This window comes from Euprymna scolopes, chromosome 21, assembly GCF_053919585.1.
Source record: "Euprymna scolopes isolate OS-2025 chromosome 21, ASM5391958v1, whole genome shotgun sequence".
NCBI classification, from domain to species: Eukaryota; Metazoa; Mollusca; class Cephalopoda; order Sepiida; family Sepiolidae; genus Euprymna; species Euprymna scolopes.
This window is the reverse complement of record NC_136502.1, coordinates 125,693,331-125,707,270: the sequence shown is the minus strand read 5'-3', so window position 1 is coordinate 125,707,270 and position 13,940 is coordinate 125,693,331. Positions and strand designations below refer to the sequence as shown.

The 13,940-nt window shown below is 31.0% G+C and overlaps 1 protein-coding gene across 1 annotated transcript in view; it reads right to left on the bottom strand.

The window, feature by feature from the left end:
• The window catches only part of LOC145242718 (acetylcholine receptor subunit beta-type unc-29-like), a 55,888-nt gene extending 42,449 nt beyond the window's left edge, over positions 1-13,439 (bottom strand). The window contains exons 1-2 of the mRNA XM_080105861.1: positions 13,062-13,439; positions 3,503-3,584 (exon numbers count right to left, since the gene is read on the bottom strand). Of these exons, the coding sequence (XP_079961987.1) occupies positions 3,503-3,575 (73 nt within the window). The 5' untranslated portion in view covers positions 3,576-3,584; positions 13,062-13,439. The remainder of the gene's footprint in view (positions 1-3,502; positions 3,585-13,061) is intronic.
• Positions 13,440-13,940: the final 501 nt, after the last annotated feature.

Genomic DNA, 13,940 nt, shown 5'->3' with positions numbered 1-13,940 from the left:
TTTTCCATCATATTTTTAAAAACTTGTTTGTTTTTTGTTTTTGTGTTTTTTTTAACTTGAATTTTACTTCTCTGTGATCTGATGGATTTTCTGGAAACAAGATTAATCACTGGACATCTGTAATTCTGTCTCTCGTTCTTATGGATTACCAATGGAATTTATTGGATCTATCCTGTTCTTCCGGGATTTTACTTCCTTATTAAATGGATTTTTACCATATCCTTTTATAATTTTACTTTTTCCCTTGTTTCTGCTTTCATAATCATAGTGAAACTTTATACACTTTCACGAACTACTAAAAACTTTTTATGCAAATATGATTCAATTAATATTTGTAGTTTCTTTTAATCTGCAAAATTTATTGTATATTCTGTAAATCTCTTTCCTCTGATTAGAGGAATTGTATTTTTCGAAACTCCGCCGAATAAGGTCTTTTAAGTTGAAAATTTTTCATACCTTCTTTACAGGTTTTCAATTTTTTTAAAATTTGAATTAACTTTCAATAAGATTTTTCTATTATATATATATATATATATATATATATATATATATATATATATATATATATATATAAGAACAAAGCTGTAAAATAGAATTTTAAAATTAGTTTTTATTATTCCATGGAATACTCCAAAACTGGTGTGTTATGTAATCCTTAATTTGCAGAGTTTCAAAGAATTTTGAACATCAGACACATTTCCAACTTATTGTGTAGTCTCTTAATAATATTTCACTAAAAGTAGGCAAACATTTTTCACTTACGTTACGTGTGTAGACATTCGTATAAAATAGACAAACGACACAGAGCTAGATAAAAATCAAATATACTTTATTGCCGGTCATGGCGGTAGTCGGACTCTCTTCTCCAATGTGAGTTACACCAACCAGGGAAAGTTAGTAGGAGAAGTGTACCTCTACAAAAAAAGTTACACAGACAAGGTGCGGTGTATTGATTATGCACGTAAGAACTTACAGCAAGTTTGCAAATCGGACGCATTGCAACTATGCAACACAATAAACATGCAACCACTTAATGCATGTTTACAGCGTTGCACGGGAGTCTTTTTTATTTTCACATTTGTTCTCTTTGTAAAACATTTAAATTTATAAATACCTACACCTTTTGTGTTTAGACGGTCGTCTAGTTCAAGGATTCTCAACGTGGGTGTTCACAGATCTTTAAGGTGGAGGAGGAGGTCATGAAAAGGAGATAAATATTTATTTTCTAAGTACATGCAAAATGAATGGCCGATCTCTAAAATGTATAGACATTTTCACCTCTCCTTTCATTTAAAAACAAAATCACCAACATTCAGTAAATTAACCAATTTTAACGAAATTTTCAGTATTTATTAACAATCACAGGATATAATGAACCCACTACATTTTTTCTAAATTTAGTGAAGCTGTATTATTTTTGTAAACAAAAAACACCTTTGCTAAAGATAAAGTTTTAAGTACTAAAAAATGTGAATGAATTTCTGTTTGCTTTTTTTTAATAATGAAGTTATCAATGATTTTTTTTTCATATTTAAGGAACATTACGAAATATACCCTAAAATCCGTGCTAATGAAATCAATAAACCTCGAAGAAAAATTAATTTCTCGAAGCATTATTTATTCAATACAAGTATGGGGAGACGTTAGTATTTTTAGTATAGAAGAATGGAAGGTAAATGTTATGTCAAATAGTGGATATATCAGTTATGTAGGAAGGGGTCTAAATTTAAGTACCGTGTGAGTAAAAATATGTGGTGTAAGAGGGAAACTGTGGGAGTATTTGGCGAATAGAGGGGAAAATGGGAACTACTTCTTTGTATGTTATGGTGATGATGATGTCGCTCCTAGGATTAAATATAATGTTTAAATATTAAAAATTCTGCATCTCTATCCACTGTACAATGGGCCTCGAAGGGTAATCAAGGTTGGATTCTTTGGTCTACGATTTCAGATGAGCATTGTCCGAAAGTAGCGGTTTCGATCCCACCCAAAGCCAGTCAGAGGACTAGTTGGCCAAACCGTGGTGAAACAACAACAACTATTGAAGGCACTAATTGTCATGAATGCAGTTTGGAAATTCGACATTCTTATCCCGTCGCAGTTAACCACCTGACGACGGCCAGAGGAACAATTGGCCGAAACGTCGTGAAACAACAACTAGAAGATGATGATAATATTCCACAAATAATTAAATAAAAAATAGAATTTATTTAACTTCAAAATTTGGTTTAACGTCTCAGTTTCCAATGTCACCGTGAAAATATTTTTAATTATAACTTTTTTCATTTGTAAAAATATTTTTTCCTTTTAGGCATTAACTTTAGGCTTTAATCTTTCTAATACTATTAACAAGTAATCGGAAACCTATAAAAAATTAATTAAAAGCCAACTTTCAAAACCATGTCCCCCCTCCCAATCAGTTTCCGCCATTAAATGCACGTACCTATTATTTTCTTTTGTTAACGAGGAGGTCTTAATGCAATTTTCCATATTTGTATTGTATTTTGTGGGTATTGACGAGAGTTGGTTGCGAACCGGATGTTAACAAATCCACGGTCAGAGACTGAATAAAAAACCGTCTTGTACGCACCGGTTCGACGCAGGGCTTCCGGTTAAAAGAAGAAGAAGAAGAAGAAGAAGAATGACTGTAAACCCAAACCAATGGGAAGCTTTGGTGCCTTTTAAAAAACCGTTGACTTCCATCGCCGCTGGGAGTCCCCGGAAAAATATAAAAGCCCAAGATTTTACGAATCAGAGAGAATTGAGAGAATTCAGCAGGCGGAATCGAGAGGGGAATTCGGAAGGACGGATTCTGTCACCAAACCTTAAGAGATGTAAAGAAGAAAGAAGACGCTAGTGGGCTGAAGCCGACTCTGCCCCCATGTTATGGGCCGAGCACCTTCATTTACTAACCGTTGCCTGATTTACACCTAAACCGATAAGTACAAACCAAATGAACATTTTTTTTTTATTTCTCTCCACGCTGACTTTTCTCTCACACATTCACGAAGATTATCCTCCACCACTATAACGAACACTTTCCACTTATAGTCCATCAATAAATGAAGCTGCTTTTCTCTCTTTTAAAATTGAATGTCCATTTTACGGAGTCAGATAATTACATGTTAAAATACAAACCTAATAAACCAAATGCTATAATTTTTTTTATGAATATAACAAAATTCGTCCATTGTTAGTTTTACTGACCGAGAAACAATTATTTCATTTGAAGATATATACCAGACATATGGGGTTCGCAGTTGATAAAATAACCCATAAGGTGTTCACAAGCAAAATAAGGTCGGGAATCTCTGGTGAAAATCTCTTAAACTGTGGGTTTTTTGGAGAATATATATATATATATATATATATATATATATATATATATATATATATATATATATATATATATATATATTGTAATGGTGATATCTATGAGGAATTTCAGAAAAATTAATAAATAAATATTTTCTAAGAATTTAATAATTTCCAATCAACTTACTGTTTCCGGTAACCGGAATGGACGATATCCACATGAAAATTGCCGAGAATAAAATAAGACCGGATGCCGACATTTTAAAACTCTAAAATTAGGGAAAAAAACAGTTTTGATGAGACAGAATTAATCAAATTAAAATAGCATTTTAATAAAGAATGAACGAATAAGTAAATTAAAGATATTAATAAAATCAATTAAAAATAAATAAATAAAATAAATACATAAACAAATCAATTAACAATTATTTGTTTAAATGAATAGAAAATAAACAACTAAAATAATGTAAAAAAAATTAAAAATTTTAAAACAATAATATTTCTTATAAATAAAAACAAATAACATGAAAATAAACATTAAATTTTTTTAAATAAATAAATATTTTTATATCAATAAAAATAAATAAATATTTTCATATAAATTAAAATAAATAAATATTTTATATAGATAAAAATAAAGAAATATATTTATATAAATAAAAATAATAAACAAAGAAATAATAATAATAATAATAATAATAATAATAATAATAAGTAAAAATTTTAAATAAAAAAAAATAATTATGATACAGAAGCAAAATATAGAAAATACAAATGAAATACGAGATGCTTTAAATAAATTTTCAGACTTTTGTACAGACATTTAAAATTATCGTAGACTCTTGAAATTTCAATATCTTATTACATAACATCATATGAGATGACTGACAAATTTTTCTGAATTCAGATTCAAATGAACAGCTAGAGCAAGAATTGGAATACATCCCGCTAAAACTTATTTCCACAGCTGGTGAATTTCAAAAATTCTGTTTTAAACTTGGAAAAAAATGCCACAGAAACGTATGGAATGTTTCAGACTGCTGTTGAACCATTTTGCATGCATCAGTTTTTCAATAGCATAAGAGATTCAAGGAAGGCAGGAAGTTTGTTAGAGATGGCGATATGTGTGAGAGGAGTAAGGAAGTCAGAGCACCAGAGTTGATTGGCCAAATAAAGAATTTCATGGATGACCATCGTGTGTCTATAGAAACAATAAGTTCACAGTTTGATGTCAGGGTGGGAACTGTACACACAATAATTCACATTGAACTGAAAATATGGAAGATTTCTGTAAATGCACAAGTTTATAAATCCATCCTTGTCACAGACTATTTGACCAAGATGAACATCTATAAAGTTCCTCATCCTCCATATAGTCTAGATCTTACGTCTGTGACGTTTGTTTTGTACTTAAGCTCAAGGAAAACCTTAAAGGCTATCGTCATGAGACAATTGAGGAAATGAAAGAGGCTGTGACGAGGATTATTGACACGCTCAGACGAGAAGACTTCCATGGGGCCTTCACGGAGTTGTTGGGACGATACGAGTACATTGCAGCCGGATAAGATTACTTCTAAGTGGACTAGAGTATCAACAAAAGTGTCCATACGAAAAAGTCTGGAAACTTATTGAAAACATCTCGTACATAAAATAAAGGGAACAAAACAAATAACATAAAGAAATGAAACATTAAACTTTTAACTAAATAAATATTTTGATATAAATAAAATAAATAAATATTTGTATATAAATTACAAAAAAGTATTTTATATAAATAACAAACAATTTTTATATAAATAACAATAAATAAATACTATAAAATAAATAAATATTTTAATATAAATAAAAATACATTAATATTTATGGAATATTTATGGAAATAAATTAATAAATATTTTGATATAAACAAAAATTTATGAATAAAATAAATACATCTTTCTGCATGAATAAAAATAAATAAGCATTTTTATATAAATAAAAACAAATATTTTATATAAATAGATTTAATGAATATTTTATGTAAAAATATATTTATAAAAATAATAAATAAACAATTTATATAAAAATTAAAGAAACATTTTATATAAATAAGAAAAATCAATATTTTATATAAATAATGATATGTAAACAGTTACATATAAATAAAAATAAATAAATACTGTTATATAAATAAAAATATACATACTTTTATATGAATAAATATAAATATTTTCATATAAATAAAGAAATAATTAGTTTTATATAAATAAAAATAAATAAATAGTGTTGGAAAAATAAAAATAAATAAAGATTTTTAGGTATATAAAAGTAAATACATATTTTGATATAAATAAAATAAATAGATATTTTGTATAAATAAAACTAAATACATATTTTATATGATTAAAAATAAGTAAATATTAATGCGTGAACAAAATAAATAAATAACTTTATAATAATAAAAAGAAATTAATTTTTTATATAAATCAAAAATAAATAAATAGGTTTATATAACAAAAATAAATATTTTATATAAATAAAAGGAATATTTACTTTAAATAAAGAATAAGTAAATGTTTTTATAAATAAAAATAAATAAATACTTCACATAAATAAAAACAAATATTTTATATAAATAAAAATGAATAAATATTCTTATACGAATAAACATAAATATTTATATGTAAATAAAAATAAATAAATTACTGATATAAATAAACAGTAAATAGTTTTACAAAACAAAAGTAAATAAAGTTTTATTGAAAAAATACTTTATATAAATAAAATCAGCAAAACGTTTTACGAAATAAAATAAATATTTTATATAAATACAATACAGAAGTATTTATATAAAAATATTTTGCGTAAAATAAAAATATTTTATATAAATAAAGTAAATAAATGTTTTTAGATGGATAAAAATAAATGTGCATCTATAAATAAAATAAATGTATATTTATATATATATATATAGAGAGAGAGAGAGAGTGAGAAATAAATAAGTATTTCATATAAATAAATATAAATAAAAATAAATAATCTTACAATATAAAAAGAAACAAATATTTTATATAAATAAAATGAAGGAATATCTACATAAATAGAAAGAAAGAAATATTTTTACGCAAAAAATACATATTTTATATAAATAAAAATAAATATTTTTATACAAATATAAATAAATATTGTTCTATAAATAAAAATAAATATTTTATATAAATAAAAATATTCATTTTTATATAAATAAAAATAAATAATTTTAAATAAATATTTTATGGATAAAATAAATAAATATTTTATATAAATAAAAATAAATAAACAAAGAAATAATAAATGATAATATATAATAATAAAAATTAAAATAATAAAAAATAATTATGATATAGAAACTAAATATAAAAATAAAAAAGAAACACATAAACTTAAATCAATAAATAAAAACATTTTTCTTATTGATTTGATGATCAAACGACGTTTAATAAAATTTCAACATTAATTTATTTCTTATATTTGTTTGCTCCACCAATCCCATCTTATATTTGTTTGCTCCACCAATGCCCACGTCAGTGTCTCTAAAGGCATCTGTCAGCATCGCAGAGAACATGTGGCTGAACAGAGTGGGAGCCAAAACACACCCCTGTTTCACTCCATTTGTGACTTCAAAAGGGGTCAAAGGTCTCCCCACGATCTTGCACTCTAGTCATCATTCCATCATGAAACTGACGCATGATGGCAATGAATTTTCTCGGACACCCATACTTTGCCATTATTCTCCAGAGACCTTTTCTGCTAACATTGTCAAAGGCTTTGGTCAGATCAACATAGGTGGAGTAAAGGTCTACATTTTGTTCTTGACAATTTTCTTGGAGCTGCCTGGCAGCAAACACCATATCAGCAGTACCACGATCCTTGCGAAATTCACATTGGCTCTACGGCAAGAGGTTTTTTCCAGATGAACTATGAACCTGTTCAGCATTACTCTGGCCAGTACTTTGCCTGCAATGCATAGCAGGGATATTCCCCGGTGGTTGTCGCAGGCCTGGTGGTTACCTTTATGCTTGTATAGATGTATGATGGAGGCATCTTTGAAGTCTTGGGGAAGTGCCTCCTTCTGCCAGATGATGTGGAAAAGCTGATGGAGTTTTTCAGTCAGGGTCTTGCCGCCCTCTTTATATATTTCGGCTGGGATAGAATTTGAGCCAGGCGCTTTCCCAGTGGACAGTAGATGGATTGATTTCACAGTCTCTTCGAGGGTTGGGAGTTCATCCAATTCCTCGTTTACGGAAATTTGGGGGAGGCGGTCAATAGCCTCATCACTGATGGTAGAGGGACGGGATAGTACACTTTTAAAATGCTCCGCACATCTCCTCAGGATCATGTTTGTTTGCTGATGATTGTGCCCTTAACGCTACCTCTGAGGCAGGCATGCAACACAGTGCATACATACTCTCAGAGGCTTGTGAAATTTTTGGTTTCACAATCAATACCAAGAAGACTGTGGTGATGCATCAGCCCGCTCCGAGAAAAACATATGCAGAACCCAACATTTCAATCGGGAGACAAAGACTCAATGCAGTTGACAAGTTCACCTACCTTGGCAGTACGCTCTCCCGCAATGTAGTCATTGACGATGAATTCAACACTAGACTCGCTACAGCAAGCGCTGCGTTTGGCAGACGCCACAAGAATATATGGGACAGAAGAGGCATCATCTATATGACAAAGATCAGAGTCTATAAAGCTATCATACTCACCACCTGGGTGGATGTGAGTCGTGGACTGTCTACCAACGGCACGTTAGAAAATTAAATCACTTCCACACCACCAGACTGAGGAAACTGCTTGACATAGGCTGGCAGGAAAGAATACCAGACACAGAAGTCCTCACTCGTGCTGGGCTGGACTCCCAAACATCCCAACTATCCTGATGAAAGTTCAGCTCACTGGGCTGGTTATGTAGCCCGCACACCAGACTACAGACTACCTAAGAAGCTTCTGTTTGCTGAGTTCCAACATGGCAAGCGCTCTCATGACGGCCAAAGAAAACAATTTAAAGACACTCTGAAGGCATCACTGAAGGCCTTCAACGTTGATTCGTCATCATGGGAGAAGACAGCTTTAAATAGAGTCAAGTGGCGGGCCGCTGTTCATGACGCCGCCTGTAAATATGAAAGCTACTGAAAGGTTACTGCAGAGAAGCGCAGAAAGGGCAGGAAAGACAATGTTTTGAAACTCTCGACATTTGCTATGATACCCTGTTCCCACTGCTATAGAACTTTTCAAGCAACGATTAGACTTATCAGCCATATCCGTACTCACCGATGATGACTCCCCCACTCTACCCTACAGGATGATCAGATGTTCCTCGTCGTTTCGACGGACGAACACACACACATATATATATAATAATTAACACATAATCTCAATCAATAAATTACATAAAAAACACTCATTTCATTTCTGTTACAAACTTATATTTGAATTTCAACAGATATATCTTTTTCCCAATAGAATATAAACTTGCGTTCATAGTTTTAAATTAAATTAACGACTATATGACGTCACTAAAATTTCCTTCTCTTTAACAGCGCCAGCCCCCCTCCCCTCCTTTTTGAATTTCCAACATCAATTTTCCGTTTCTTTGTAATAGAACTGCGTCACACTGTGCACGTGAAACATTTTCAAATATTTTGTACTGGTATATTTTTTGGTTTCTTAATCTCATTCATCCAGAGGAAGTCTCGAAATAAAGACGAAACGTTGATGAACACATAATACGGTTTGTTCCTTTTTATTTTTTCTACATATATATATATGCATGCATATATATCTTATTTGAGTATTCTGTCAAACAATAAATTCATGTAAAATATAATTTACAATCTTAAATTTTTTATTCTCCTACATACACACACACACACACACATATATATATATATATATATATATATATATATATATATATATATATAACTACTTCATTTACTCACATAAAATTAATATACGAAAGTATAGATTTATGCGTAAAGTTTAAGTATTTACTTCAAAATTGCTCAATACGTAGGTAGAGCTAGTTAGTAATTTATAAAATATATATGGCGATTAAGCTACACTGAATATTCGGCGTTTCATCCACTCTAGGACTCCTCAGGCTTAGGCGCATAAGCCTGACGAATCCTAGAGTGGATGAAACGCCGAATATTCAGTGTAGCTTAATCGCCATATATATTTTATAAATTACTATATATATATATATATATATATATATATATATATATATATATATATATATATAATCGAGAAAAGTAGAGAAATTATTTCATATCAAACTTGCACAAATACTGAACCCTTTACTAAAAATCTCTGCTTATAAAAGGGTCTTATATATATATATATATATATTTTTTTTTTTTTTTTTTTTTTTTTTTTTTAATCTATCATTCTGACGTTTCCTCTTAGAGGGTCAGACGATAAGGCCTTAGGGAAAATTTTAATTTCACCTGCCCATTTCTTGTTTTTTTTTGGTATTTAAATTAAATTATGTTTCCTCTGAAATTTCTCCTTCCATTCTGCTGTACCAAAAATTTACTTATATATATATATTTAGGCAGCATTTTTTCATTCAAGCAAATATTATTAAATGCAACGGAGACACTTTGCTTTATGATTCTTTTTTTTTAATGTTTCGATTTTCCGTATAATCTTTTTTGTATCAAAATCAAAAATATTAATAAAAGTTCCATAATTGTTGCTGTCACGAGCGCTTTCGACTCCTCCACGAATCATTATCAAGTGTTAAAGTAAACGTGCGAAGGATCGAAAATGAGAATTAAAAGTGAAAACTAAGATATACAGTAAACGGCAATGAGTTAAAATATATAGTCGATGAAAAGTCGATTAAAAATATAGGTCGATTAAAAATTCGAGTATTAAAATCAGCAGGTTTGTGGACGCCGTTAACAAAATCGGTCCAATACGAACTACGCAAGACATTTTAGAACGTTACTGTTTTTCTCGAATGCGATATCATTTATAGTGGGTTGAAGGGTTCTAATATATAACACTTCAAGAATTTTTATTTTTTTAATATTATTCTCATGTTGTATAATTTTTGTATTGTCAACTTGAATTCTTGAATTTTGCTGTGTCCCCCTCTCCATCTTTATTCAAGATGATTTGAATGCTCTTTTTGTCATATAAAACGGATGCTCCTTCTAAAGCCAGATCCCAGGTTTAACACTACACCAGAACACCGACTGGTCCTTCCTGCATCACTCATCAGAACCCCCAGCTCAAACCCTTCAATTCAGGCTCCAGGAGACCGTTTGACGTGTGTCAGTCTCTCTGAAAGCTGTCATCTATTTAAGTAAAGCCTGAAATTTCAATATCTGCAAAAAGAAAGTAAACACAAGTGTTGTCCATACAAACTACAAAAGGGTTGCATAAAAGAGACAGAAGAAAAATGCTTAAAAGCAGCTAAATAGAGGGAATTTCTCGTGACAAACTATAATGCTTTAAAACCCAGCACTAAGAGCAAAATGAATAAATAAAAACAGATACTACACTTTGTTCCAAGCAAGAAGGCCTTGATTTATTTTGTGTATACATTTTGCAATATATCAAAAGAATGAATAATAAAATATAATAAAATGCCAATATAGCGGGGGGGGGGGGCACGGTCTGTTCTCTAAACTAGTTACTGCCATAGCATGAGTTATTCCCCTTAGATGTTCCCTTTTTAAAAAAAAGATAAATATATTGGCACTTCCGTCACCCACCACTTCCTTGAATAAAAGTGATACACATGGCTGTATTTCAAATCAAATCCTGACTTGTGTCTCTATTACTAATGTATATCTGTTATCATCCAAATATAACACAAAACCATTGCATGGTGGCAGTAAACGGGATTTTAAAAAAAGAAAAAATCCACAACAAAATGAATGCAAAAACAAAAAACTATGAATAAGAAAACGCGTCCATATCGGTCAGTCTTCGTGTTTCCTAAACGCACTTGGAAACAGCAAGCGTTATATTAAAAAAATAAATAAATAAAATAAAAAAAGGTGTTTACAAGAAATCGTCACAAGGAATAAATATTATTTTGGATGAATAAATATCATTTTTGACGAATAAATATTTTGAACGAATAAATAGGATACCTGAAAGACACAAAAATAAATCAAAATTACAATAAAAATAAAATGATAAAATAAAAAAGTAAATAAAATGGGCGAAAATAGCTCTCCTTCCTTTTTAATTAACTACTACGCCAATGTATATGGAAGGGCGTTACTTGTTTAAAGGTTACTCTCTTCACTTTTGATCTCAATCTTGTACAGTCGATTGTTTAGCAAGGGAGAAGCGAGTACCGTTTATTAAGTCTTTGCTATGAATCAACCGAAGATGGCACCCTGATCTTCTGGTCCATTAACGAATACTCTTTATGTTACGCCATATGTTTATGTTCAATCCTAGATAGAGACATAACAAAGATCATTAAAAATAGTACCTCTCCACCTCCTGCCCCCGCCGCTAAATACTCAGTATTATTATATGTCAGGGATCAAATATAAAAGAAGTAATGCTGAGAAATAGTGGCGCCCTCCCCAACATCTCCGTGTAGTAAATAAGGAAAAACTTCGGGCTGTCATCGACTATGATCGACCATTTTACATTTTTTTTTTAATTTATAACTTATTTTAAATATTTGGTGCTTATTCAGATGGCAATTATGGCGGCATTTAAAAAAAATTTAAACACAAAAATCTCTGTATGATGTCTGTACCAGTGACAGGACGAAGATGAAAAAATTCTAATTTGATCGAATAATTTTTTTTTTCAAGAAAATCAAATTTTACTCTGTTTTCATGAGGGTGAAATAAATGAAATCAATGAAATCAATGAATCGATGAATCGATGGACAAGGGCAAATAACACTAATGCACGTGGAAACTGTCAAAATAATCATTGATTACCTCCCCTTATTATGTTCTCTACAGAAACATGGCTTTGTCTGTTACTTATCGATAAAAAATTGCAGATTTGTTTTTAGCAAATAAAAATAAAACCAACTTGATCAATTTTCGTGATTTTTGGAATATGCAATCTTCGTTCCGTGACAAGTAGGTACAACATAAAAGTTTTTCTTCATTTTTGTTTATTACTGTAAGTGCCAATCTGAATAAGCACCACATATTTTCTAACGTAGGTTACAAATGGTAGATTAAGCAAAACAGATTGTTTTTAACTAATTCCTTGTGCATTTATTTTATATGTTAATACCGTAGTACCTTTAATGTACGTACGTACGTGTGTCACGGTTTCCAGATTATAAATTATGTCGCTTTTGGGCCGTACGTGAAACTAAAATATACCTTAGTAGTAACTGTTCTGTCTAAAGATGGTATAATGATATCGTGGACTTTCCGTGCGCGCCAGGCGCCCATACAAGGGAAATATGTCAGAGACGCTTATAAGGATATTGGAAAGATATATTCTGACACTGCATTAACAAGATTATAAGATAAATATTTTTACAGTTTTAACAAAAGGGCTACAATAATACCGTGGGGTCTCCATTTACGCTGAACGTTCATAGAATGACCAACAGCAATATATTATATATGAAAGATGCTGCCGTGGAATTTCCACATGCCCCGCTAGTTTTGAATAATTCATGCCATTATAATAGTATCATTTAGCACTTTTTTATACCATAGTATATAATTTTTCGCATTAAAGGATAATACAAAATGATTACTTACTAGGAGCGAGAGCTTCTTCAGTTGGTTTTTGTCGTCTGCTGTCGCAATAACAGCGAGATGGGGAATTAGTTTGCTTAGACGTGGTGCTTCTTAGTCGGCAGCTGCACTAGGTTAATTTCATCATCAGGGAGGTACCGTGCCAGCAAATTTCGGCGCTTTATTCTCAACACTGGTACTGCGGAATGAGAATTTAAGTTTTAGCAATTTTAGTACATGTAATGGTGGAGTGAATGATAACAAAGTAGTTGTTATATTAAAGATGGCGGCGATGGGTAGGGGTTTATGGGTTGTGTCCTTTGCTCACAAATAGGATGCGAGTCGTTGTAAGCAGATGGCGTTGGGCGTTGATACATGTATCCAGCATTCCTTTTTTATTTGCCAGAAAGAAGGAAGGGTATGGCAGTATTGATTACAACCAGAAAAATTGTGGGTTTATCAGATGTTTAAATTGTGCAGATGGGCAAGGAGAGTTAAACAAGTATTTAAAAACCAGAATCACTGTCGCGAGGTAAGGGGGTTAATAAGATGTAGGGTGTTCGACTGTTATTTTTTTCTTTAGATTGTTCTTAGTTTAAAACCCAAGGAAAAAAGAAAGAAAAATGCATCTACTGTAAAATTGCATAAGAAGTCGTATCTCAAGGAATGTTCGTCTTTATCGCAGATTAGTAAAGCCTGTGGAAATTCCACAGTTTGTTGCATATTGCAACCGTGCTTAAACATATTCCCGTCCTATGGATTCCGGCGAAAAGGCAGACCCCACCAATACTATTTTGTCACTTTTGTTCACGCAGAAATAAAAAGGCAAAGGTCCTTTCAGTCTCGACAGACTATGGATACCCATGTACGGGTGCCTGCGCATTAAATTTGGTAAATGTTACC